Below are 12,108 nucleotides of genomic sequence, written 5' to 3' on the forward strand. Positions count from 1 at the left end.
ATTCATGTATATTAAGGAAGCACTTTACAGAAAAGGCTATCTTGCTTGATGTTCTTGCCACAATGATGTATTATTTACTTTGCATCATGATATAATTAAATAAACTTTTTATGTCTAGAATTTCTGTAAGACTCCTAAACAAAAGGATGGATGTTCTCCCTGTTTCAATTAGGGACCGCTCAAGGTTTCTTTCCTTCTCCTTAATTACAAATATAAGTCAAATTAGAATGGGAGCTCCTCCCTCCATCGAGGACAACGGAAAGTGTTTTATAATAACCATAGTTGCCATATTTTAAAGTGTAGATAATTAAAATCTCAGCATGTTGCCCTCTGAATCACATGCAACAAAAAAGTAAAACCTTCTTGCAGTGTTTGAAAGAGCCAGCCACTGCACTCTTCCCTCCCCTTCCCCCTCAAACATGCATTTACTGAGGACTGGATATGACCTGTGAGTCACAAGCAGCAGGGAAGCAAAGGTGAGCAGGCGCTTTCTCCTGTGTGTGCACAGAGCGGGGCTCTGGGACAAGTCCACCAACGTCTCCAGGGGCTGGGAGCCCTCCCTAAGATAAAGGAGTGAATACAGAAGTCAAGTGAGCATGGCCATCGAGTTCTGGTCGACTGCCTACAGATTTGAAATGAACACTTACTTCTCCTATTCCCAGTTCACTCTAGCACTATTTTTGCAGCCACATTTGTCATTTAGGGCCAATTCTGTCTGCCTGTTAAACACTCGTATCTTCATTCATTTCAGAGCGTGCTCCTGAGTAAGATTACGTAAGTGCTTATAATAGATTCTCATCAAACCATATAGATTTAAAAAAAAATAATGTTCTCATATATACCCAACAAAACAAGAGGACAGGTACTGAGCTAGGTGTCCATGTCAGGGCTGTGGTGACCAGAGTCCCAAAACCTTTTGCCAGGAATTCTATTTTTTTTTAATAACTTTATTCTATTTATTCATTTGTATGTGGTGCTGAGGATTGAACCCAGGGCCTCACATGTGCTAGGCAAGCGCTCTACCGCTGAGCTACAGTCCCAGTCCCTGCCAAGAATTCTTAGTATATTTTTATAAGATAACTATTATAGACCTCGAAATAAGAACAAGAAAATGTATCAGATGGGAGGCCAGCAAGGGTCAGCTGGGGGGCTCTGAGCAGAGTGGAGTGAGCAGGATTGGAAATGACGCCAGATTTTTAAAATGTATCCATAGGGAGCTCCCTGGCCATCGATTTGACAGTTTCCAAAAACATACAATTCAAAATGATCAATGTGTTGGACAGAGAAATAGGAATATGAAAATACTGAAGGTAGGAGTTAATTTGCCATTTAGACATACATATGGAAGTTTGTTTCATTACTAAATATGTGGATTTATTCCCTACAAACAAAACTGAAGAGTAACTGAGGTGAAACCCGTTTGACGCACAGTTTGCTCAACAAATAGGCAGAACCAGGTGTAAAGACAACTGAAAGGCAGTTATGAAATGGTGGGTTAGTCTGCGGGAATCAAGGGAAGGGAGAGTGGTACCTTATTCTGTGGACACAAATTTCCCTGGAGTCAGTAATAATGTCAATCAGGGGGAAGGCTGAAATGATAATATCCCAACAGTGAGGTATGTGGAATAGACAATCAGAAATTAGATATGGCACACTGTTGTGGTCTTCTTACGTTTTTGACAAGGAGACAGGCCTTGGGAATTTGGGAGACACCCATGAGTGGGTCACCGTGGCATTGTGAAACCATGGAAATGGGCATGAAAAAAGTTAACTGCTTTTAATTCCAAGGGGGTACAATTTGGGCATCAAAACAGGCGGGTACTGCTAAAGTGAACACTAGGACTGAGAATCCTGCCGATCCAGACATTCTCTTGGTTTCATGGGGACCAAATTTTGTCCCATGCATGTACCATTCTGATACGTTCTTATGGGAGGCATCCTGACAGGCGGTAGCTCAACAAATTGAAGTAACAAGGGCTCGTGAGGGCAGGGTGTGATTTTTACAATGGCTGGAAGGTGGCTTGATCTCAGAATCCAGGTGTCCCCATGTAGCCCAGGGATTTAGAAAAGCTGAGCTCTCAATCTTTCACAAGTGCCCTTGCTCTGAGGGACCCACACATGGTATTCTCTCTACTGCCGCAGTCTGGCTGGGCACAAATAACCAAGCCACCGCAAAGCACTTGTAGATTCAAACAGCAACTCTTTATTCCCAGAACTCTCACCGGCACTCTCCACACTCGCTCCCCGGAACACTCTCACCCTCCACCGGGCTCCTCCTGCACTCTCTCTCGGAACCCCGCTAGAGCTCAACAGGAACTCCAGAGTAGCCGGCGCCTGAGGCAGTAGGAGCAGCCCTATTCCTGGAGCCACCCTATTGCCAGACAGCCCTTCAAGGCCTAGGATTCCAGACGCATCAATGCACTAAGCTCAGTGTTTGCAAGAGAACAAGTGACACCTGGTGCTCCCCATAAATATACACCCTGTGACTGACCCCAGGCCCCTGAGTCACCTCCTCCTCACAGCCTCCCTCTCTGGTTTGGTTCATGGACTGTGCACATCTCCATGGCCTCTACAGTGACTTCTCCCTCTTACTGCTGAGCTCTTGGAAGTGCAATTCTGATTTGTGTATATTTGCATATATATATATATATATATATATATATATATATATATATATATATATATTGTATATATATTCCTATATTTATATTTAAAATTAGATCAAAATGAATATGATTTTTTGATGCCATCTCAGTATAGTACTTACCTAAAATAAGAAGACACCTTCAGTTTTGGAAAGACTTATGACTAGATTTCACACCACATCTTTTAAAATTAAAATACATGGATCGTCTTCATCACAAACTCTTCCTGAATATTTCATGTGTTTTGAGCTTTATTTGCTGTACATATCTTCACAGTGTGCACAGTATTCAAATATTCCCAACAGATGGTCTCACGTGCTACATATTATATAGCATTAAATGAATAGTTTGGTAAACAAATGAGTCAAGAATTAAAATATTTTACAGCTTATAAATCATGAAAGATGTTCAATAACAGTACATTAATAAAAAAGTCTTCAAATGTAAACATAAAAACATTAAATGCCACTATTGGATTAGTCAACTGTTCATGAAAATGAATTATTTCTTTAAAAGAAGTGGATCTCATAGACTATGACCTAAATTCATCAGGTTGATGGCTGGTTTCCCTTCTCAACCCAACTCCTGCAGCTTTCCCTCTCATTAATGCCTCCTTAATAACTAGGAGAGGAAACAAAACTCACGAGCCAATTTTGTTCTCTTAAGATTATCTTCAATAAAATGCCCCTGACATTACTCCACAGATGGGCAGAAACCACTGACGCTCTCCCCTTGGATGTCATGGCATACCCCTACATCACTTCTAATGTACAATGACTTTTCCCTAATCACTTGGTGTCTTTAATACTGGATGCAAGACTTAACTTTTAAATTTCATTCTATTTCCCTAGAAGTGAGACCTCAATAGTCCTGACTGTGAAGAGAATATAAGCTCTTTATGAACAAGTCATTTGACAGAATAGCATAGCAACGTTAGAAAGTGGCCACGGCGTAAAACCTCCCACCTAAGTCACCGCTGGCTTCATTTGTTCATTTAAGGTCCATTACACATCTTCAGGTGCACATTCTTACCTCTGCCCTACTACACCTCACATAGGCTACGTCCTCAATTCCCTGTTCTACATTGTCACCTAAGCACACTGTGAGGCTGGGGAAGAGCCTTGAGAAATCATTCTAATAAGTTCAGGTGCTGCTCTAAGGACAACACTTTAAGCCAGTGATCCAACAACCCATCTTTCCTGATCTGTCAGGGATAAAAAAGTATGGCCGAATTTTAAAAGGCTAATGTACAAAAGCAAAACATTAAATAGAAAGTTCCAGAAAAAACCAACCCATGTGATTTTCTGTTACTGAAAATCGCCATACACTGTATATGATTTTACCCACACACAGCACAATATTATGTAAACTGATCTTTGGGATACTTAATGGTTTTTAGACAATTTTTAACACAAAAAGTAAGAGTGCCATCAATAAGACATTGCAAAGTCACAACTACCACAAAGAGAGTGTGTTTGGGTTCCAGGATACCCTTTTAGAATGCTCTAAGCACTAAGGCAGTAGGTCTCAGACCACACCTCTGGTTACCAGCACTGTTTTCTTTCTTCAAGCTACAGCACAGCCAGGCTCAAGGACAGGTAAACCAGAGGTCGTCTTTTTTTTTAATTAATTATTGTGTTAAAACATTTAACATGAAATCTCATTTTAAATTTTGAGTGTATAATGCAGTAGTACTCACTACAGACACAATGTGGCACAGTGGATCTCTAGAACCTCAGTTTGTATAGCTGAAATTCTATACCCAGAGGATACTCACTCTCCATTCCCTCTCTTCACATGCAGCCCCCACCCCAGTATTACATATGTGATACTCCATATCGCATATGCCACACATACCCCTCCGCCAGCCCAGCTTGGAATCAGACACAAGATCATTTCTGGCAGAAGTACACAACACTGACCTCTGAATTGTTCTTACCCTCAGGATAGTGACAATGATCGTGAAGATGATGTCTAATGGTACATCAGCAATACTAAGGAAGAGACTGCAAACTAGTAGCTCTAAGATTTTGTTTTGTTTTTAAATGAATTTTCTGCCAATATTTGTAGTCATATTTCACGCAAAAAAACTGTACTGTTTTCAGTTTCTCTAAGAAGATCAGGTTAAGCAACCCTGGCCTTGCGTTCATTTCCAAATGGCAATACGAGCAGGAGCGGAACAGCTGTTGCTCCCTGTGAGTGGGTACAACTAGCTCTGGATTGCCACTGTCCTGTGGTCCCTGTTCTTTACACCTGAGCTGCCCTCTCTCAGTTCCCCAACCTGGCTCTCCTGTTGGAGTCTGTAATCCCCACACCAAGGGTGGCAGCACAAGTGCTCATGTTTGCTGTGACCTGCTGTCTCTGATTCCACTTTCCTGTCACTCACCAGAGTATAACAGAAGGCGAGTTAATGGTAAGTAACAGTCCTGTTCTAATTTATTTAAAAAAAATTTTACAAACTTCAGTACTCACATCAATAATAAACCAGACTTCTCGGTTCACCACAACACATCAGAATTGAAACCTCCTGACAAAGGAACTTGATGTCTTCCTCCCAGCACAAATCTTAACTTCTTAGTTAGTACGGGCAACTAATGATGAAAACATTGAACGTTTCAAAATCGAGTTTCAGAGTGCAAGTAGTTTAAGGAAAAAATAAAGCACTTTTAGTTGATGTAATTATAGGTATATAAGAATCTCACTTTATAAATACTTACTGGATAACCATAAAATCATGAAGTTGTGTATAGTTAAATAAACATTTCTGAGGCAGGCATTAAAATAAAACCTAGATGAAAAATAGCTACCTTTAAGAGAATAATAGCATTCTATTCCCAGGTTGCTCCAAATATCTTTGTCTCAGCAGATGGAGAAAGAAATGCATACGCTAGGGGGTGGATAGAAAGAGGAACAATGTAGAGGAGATTCACTGCAGGTTATGGAAGTTGAGAGCAATTAAGAGAGCAGGAAGGCATTCCAACCTGTGGAGATATCCCTGTTCCAAATGTATATGACTTAGATCTGAAATGACCACGGATACACCTCATCCTCTAGGACAATACAGTTTACTCACACACTTCCGTCTACACTGTACTTGGATACACATTCACACATTAGACCCATGATGCCCTCTGATGGCATCTCAGATGGACAGGTGGGCACTTGGATTAGTATTTTAAGGGGACTGGACGTGTGATCACCTGTTGAACTCTGGAGAATAAGTGGTGAGAAACCATAGGGTGTGCCAACCCCACTCTACTCTTTCTTGAGTACCATAGTTTTTTTGTTTTGTTTTTTTCATTTAACTTTCCTCCAAATCTTTGTATGTGACTTAACTAACAGGGCCGCTTGAGGGAAAAAAATGAAAACACAGAAACAGAAAGCACTTGGCATAGACCTGAGCCTACCTATAAATACTCAAACATCATTTTCTACCAAATTGTAAGCACCATCCCTATGTCATATATGTAGAGAGTATTCACATCTATTGAAGAATGTTCATCCCAACATACTTAGAAAGTACTCTTCTGCGTGACTTTTCAGGGTCATTTTCATAGTGAAGCAATTCTACAGGTCTGAAAGAATACTTGCAACAATACATCAAACAAGGGGCATCCTAAGTGTTTATTAACTGACAAGGAAGGCTGGGTGTGGCACTGCACAACTGTAATCCCAGCTACTCGTGAGGTTGAGGCAGGGGGATTATGAGTTTGAGGCCTGCCTCAGCCACTTAGTGACACCCTGTCTCAAAATAAAAAATAAATAAAAAGGGCTGGAAATGTAGCTCGGTGATAGAGCATCCCTGGATCCAATCCCCAGTATTGCAAAACAACAACAAAAACAATAACAACAAACCTTATGTACAAATGTATCATGGTAGCACTGTTTTACCTACAATAAGAAATTCTGACAAATGAATTACATTTAAACACTTTAATCACCTACAATAAATCAACAATCATATATAAAAATTCTGATTCATGCATCAGATTACATAAATTTTACAACTGCCGCATAATACAATTTACATACTTCTGAGTTTGTACCTGCAAAAATGTACACAAGTTACTAGAGCATTTACTTAAGAAGGTAGGTGTAATACTCTTCAGTTATAAATAATGCTTATATCATCCAAATACATTTCTAAATCTGCAGCATATTTTTGTACCTCAAAATACAAACCATCTGGAAGCTTCAGAGATTAATAGGCCCAAATGCATCAATTCCATTGTAACAGTGGATTATTTAACAGAAAATAAATAAAATAAAATGTCAACTCTAGTTTAATTCTTGAAAAGCTTCTACCCTTCTTATTAAATACACCAGAAACTCCTTCATATGCAGATCGATTAGTTAAGGTGCTACCTATTGCATATTAAATACTTTCAACAACTGCATCTGGATTATTCAAGTCCTCAATCTGTGAAAACCGGGGCTCTCAACATGTGCTGGCAGACCCTCACCTCCCTCCATGAGCCAGCAGTGTGATCCTTCCCGTCCTCCTTCAAGAGCTGAGGTGAATGGGCATGGTTTCTGCTGCACTCACCCACACAGGTGACACCTACCAGATCTAAAAGACATGAGTCCATGAACATCAAAAAACTTTCAGCTTGCTTTACAAATCCAAGGTAGAAAGCTTTCTAAAAATCTACAGAGGAAAATAAAAGCTCTAGTGTGACAATTACTGTAGATACATTAAAGACAGCAAGGTCTGGTTTTCCTTTTTTTAAGATTTTCCTTGTTAAAGAATAAGCACCCTTATAAGTAAGGGTGGTAGGTAGGGGGAACTGGGGTAAGGGAGATGGTGAAGGAAGGATGTGAAGAAAGCAAGTCTGTCACTAATGAGCTTAGTTTCACTCAGGTTTCCATTCATGAAACCCTTTTAAATACAAGGCAACATTTTCACAGCTGGAAAATTACAACTAAATCTTGATTTACTGCCAAAAGCAAGAGAAAGTAGTTATATATAATCTATGGATAACACTACCCTCATGGGAGGAGGCGAGGCTAGGCGCAATACAGAAGATAGCAGCAAAAAGCAATACTTAAACACTGCTCATAAATGAGTTACACAATGATTTATATACAATTCTAAGTAATAACCCTGGTACTCAGTAAGTGAAACTTGACGCCTAAAGTGGTAGAAAGTTTTGGTCAATATTTTCAAAGCTGATTTTTAGAACTGGGAGGTAAAATGGTGGTAAAACAATACTGGTTTTAAAATAAGAGCAGAAAAGTTTAATTATATAACAAAAGTATGTTAGTATAAGATAGACCAGATAACATCAATTCTGTAATATTAAAAAATCCTCCTGTTGGTGGAAGCGTTTCTGAGAGAGCATGCACTTTTAGGCATAAAAGCAGAGGTAAGATCTGCTTATAAGTCTATTGTACTGTGCATTATTTAATGTGAACATGTATTTAATTTCCATTTCTAAGCTACTAACAAAATATATCATTAGAATGCTTAGAGTTACACTTTGGAAAAATAAATTAAAGTGATCTTTTTGGCCTTTCTTCTTAGAATGCCAGAAATTAAAACGACACTGTTTATACTTCTGCTCAAGCACAGGAAACACTGTCATATTTACTTGGGAACTGGTTTTACTTTTTGTTTTTAGTTTGTTATATTGTCTGATTATGAAAATACATGGTAAGTTTACTCTGGTCATGAGTGAAAATTCATAAACATTGCAACAGAACATTTTCAGGCAGTAGTAAATGTAGATTTAGTTTTAAATACAACACATGTTAGATTTTAAAGATAAAAATAATGATCTAGTTACAGCCAATCACTTATGGACAACAAGTCTACTCTTAACAATTTTTATAGAGGGAAAGAACTGCTCCTGAAAAATAATTTCCTCATAAAAATAACAGTTCTTCTTGAACCATACTTTTAAATGTTTTACTTATGGAAAACATACCTCCAATACAAAACAGACATCTCAGTTCATTCTAGAAAAAACAAATTTGACTATAGCAAACCATAGTAATCTATAGATATCTGTCATAATTTTGAAAACACATGGATTTTTAAGTTTTTTTTTAAAACTTAAAAGAGTCCCAACAATACTATCAGAAAAACCTGCTAAGAGCAATGTTTTGTAACATTTAATAAATGTTACTTTAAAATGGCACCATGCTAAAAGATAATAATTAGCAAGACCTCAAATGAGAAAATAAAATCCCACTCTAGATTATGAGGTTTAATATAGAGCTTTAATAATGAGTAGAGGGGAAAACTGATGAAAGCTATATTTCTTAATTTCTTAATTTTAGAAAAGTATTTAATTTTTTTTGTATTGGGAAAAATTTTCACAATTCCAAAATGCATGTTCTTATAGGAAAATTAAAGAAACTCAGAAAATACAGACAACAAGGGGTTTTAGCTTTTGAATATAAGCTTGGCCAAGTATTCTCTGATTCAAAATATTATGATAAATAAAACTATTATGTCTGCTTTTTCTTTAACTTTCAATGAGGTCTTAATAGAGATAAGTATTAAAAAATGCAATTCATTCATTCATATATCAGTCTCCATATGGAAATTAACTTTACATTTTAAATTCAGAATGACACAGCTAAACTTTCATAGTATTTTAGATTTTTAAAGCTGAAAAATTAAACAGAAGATTAGCAACATTCTTAGATCACTGTTTTTTCCCACTTAAATTTCATAATTTTGTACAAATAAATAGAGCTAATCTATGGAAGGAATCAACATTTTGAGGGAGTGGACTTTAAAAAAAAAAAAAAAGAACCCCTAATTTTGTGATAAACCAATCACTGGAGAGTAGATATAGAGTACTATGTAACGTCATGCTAGTAAAAATCTGCTCTAAAAATTCACTCCTCTCCAAATAAGTCTTATTTTTGGTTCAAGACCCAAAGACAACCATCTGTTCTGTTATTGATGAAACTTGAAACCAAGCCTAATTTTTCAATCCTAGAAACTGCCCATTGCTTTGGGTTATCAGACACAGATGAGCACCTACATTTTTCCCCATTATTTTCAGATGTAACTTTGTAATATTTTCTTTGCTAATGATTTAAAGGCATGCAGAATTTCAACAAAACAAATTGCATTAGCTTATCTTCTGCTTAAACCTTAAACAAAACTCATGTTAGGTAAAAAAGCAAAGAAATTCATGCTGCTGTGAAGTTAATGATGTGTACTAAAATTTGTCATTCTTTAAAAAAGGACTTGGATCACAATTTTTGGAAAAAGAGCAAAAGTGTGATGCTGGGATCATAAACAGCAGCTCACTCTGAAGCCAAGGCTCACAGTCAAGAGCAATTTGAAGCAGCTTCTCTAGAGGGACCGCAGTGGTAGTAATGACGATTTGTCTTGCATCAATACAGCGAACGTACCATTTCCAAACTCAGAAATTGGAATCCGTACCTTAGAGGCAACCAGTTGCTTTTCAATGTACTAAAAACACATGTATATATGAGGTATATGCATGTATTTTATATACAAAGATACATGAAAATGTATTCATGTATGTATATAAAATTTAAACTGATTTTTGTAGTGTTATAATGAGCTATATTCATGAAGCTAACTAAATCTGCAAATTGACTTCTGAGAATTCAACCAGTCTCCATCTGCTTAATGCAAAAAAATCTATTCCTGAGAAGTAACTCGTGGGCTTATGAAGATATTTCTTGGCCTATGTCAGATAAGTGGGCCAGCACCAGCACCCAGGTGAATCCTACAGAACTGCTTATTCATTGAGAATCTGGCCCATTTTCACTCAAAGGTTCAAAGTATTTTGCTCACTTCAAAGGTCCCTCTTGATAGTCCCTGCTAGTAATAGGTACGGCCATTTTTCTTAGAGGAGGAGAGTAGGCTATGAAACCTGGCAGAGGGGCCTCTTCAAGTAACAGGTTTTTTTTCTTTATTTCTTCTTCCCCTCTCTCTTTCCAATTATAAATGCAGTAGACTTGGCTTTATGAATTATTGGCAAACTTGCCAGCTTTCCTGGATGGTTCGTATGGCACTCTGAGAATACTGGGCGTTTCCTCCATTACCCTGACCAAGAGGTTGTCGATGTAGTCCTCAAGTTCCCGGATGTGGGTGTCTTTCCTCCGAAGGAGTTCTTTGTGTTTCACCAGCTCCTGTAGTACCTCTTCGTAGGTCAGACTGCGGTACCCTGCAGTGGCATCAAAAGGATTGCTGTCCTGGAACAGAATACAGACTGTCACATTAGCAGGCAGAGTATCAGGGACAGACCCTATGAATTATTTAGAACTTTAAGTTATGGTTCTTCAAACCCTGATGAAGGTTTCTTCCATCCTCATCTACAACTAACGTGCCTGTTTGCAGACTGGCCAGCCAGTTCTGAGGCAGGAACTAAGGCAGATGTACCAAAGCCTGCATTATAACTCTATGTTCTAAACCCCTTTTTTCACACTGTGAACAATTTCCTAATATAAGAGACTGACCATATAATTTAAGACTAAATTAAAGGATGAAATATTCTGTAATTTAGAATTTAAGTTAGTAGCTGTAACTAAAATAGGGTAAAACAAAAGCTATCCAAGATATTAACTCAGAGGAACCGTAAGAAGCCACTGAGAGCTACCACTTGGATATCAGTCCTCATGGAATTGCTTCCACTGAACTGTGGTTTAATGTTACACCTTGGCTTTTTGTTGGAAGATGCCTACAAGAAGCAGTAATATCAAATCTGCTTCACCAATTTGCTGTGACATGTTGAAGCACTTGGAATTAAATCAATGAGCATCCTTATGCAAAGCTGCAAGGGAATAACTTGTTTTAATTTAGAGGCTGGCTGGGCCTCTTCTCCCCTAAGTTACTGGTTTGTTTCCTTTTCTACACACAACACCTATCTGATTTACCTTATTTCCCTTTTTGCTTTACCTTATTTCAATTACAACTATATTAACACTTAGGGTTACTGTATCTGTATTCTTTACTGTTTCATTGCTTATAAGCTTATTCTATTGATAAAAAATTATTTTCAAACAAAAGAAGTATAACCAAACAATAAAGAAAGGGGTACTGATTTAATTGATTTTTAAGAAAAAGAATTCCAATATTAATATATGGCAAACCCCCCCCCCAAAAAAATATTTCACAGTAATCAAGAAAAGCACTTCAGCAACTCTGCATGCAGAAATGCATGCTGGGCATTTCCAGCAGTGGGGTCTGCTTGGTCATTAGGGAATGAGGTTCCAAGCCAGTGGCCAACAAGAGGCCATCAGTGGAGCTGGGCTAGAAAATAAGATACAGAATAGGGAGCAGGGAGGCTGAAATGGTAGGTCCCAACTATACCAAACATCTTGAAAACTATGATTAACGATTTTTAGACTCTTTGCTAAGGGAAATAAGAAACCAAGATTTCTAAACAGAGAAATTATGTGGTCAAAAGCTATGTTCTAGGAAAATTAAAATGGCAACAGTGGGTGAGATTGTTTGGAGAAGCTGAAAGTA

At 37.9% G+C, this 12,108-nt stretch overlaps 1 protein-coding gene across 1 annotated transcript in view; it reads right to left on the reverse strand.

Annotated features, from left to right (window-relative positions):
* Positions 1 to 6,499: 6,499 nt before the first annotated feature.
* RAB11FIP2 (RAB11 family interacting protein 2) overlaps positions 6,500 to 12,108 on the reverse strand; it is a 37,763-nt gene continuing 32,154 nt past the window's right edge. Inside the window, exon 5 of the mRNA XM_081268872.1 lies at positions 6,500 to 10,832. Within this exon, the coding sequence (XP_081124998.1) occupies positions 10,602 to 10,832 (231 nt within the window). The 3' untranslated portion in view covers positions 6,500 to 10,601. The remainder of the gene's footprint in view (positions 10,833 to 12,108) is intronic.

This window comes from Spermophilus citellus (genome assembly GCF_964194105.1).
Source record: "Spermophilus citellus genome assembly, chromosome: 15".
Classification (NCBI taxonomy): domain Eukaryota; kingdom Metazoa; phylum Chordata; class Mammalia; order Rodentia; family Sciuridae; genus Spermophilus; species Spermophilus citellus.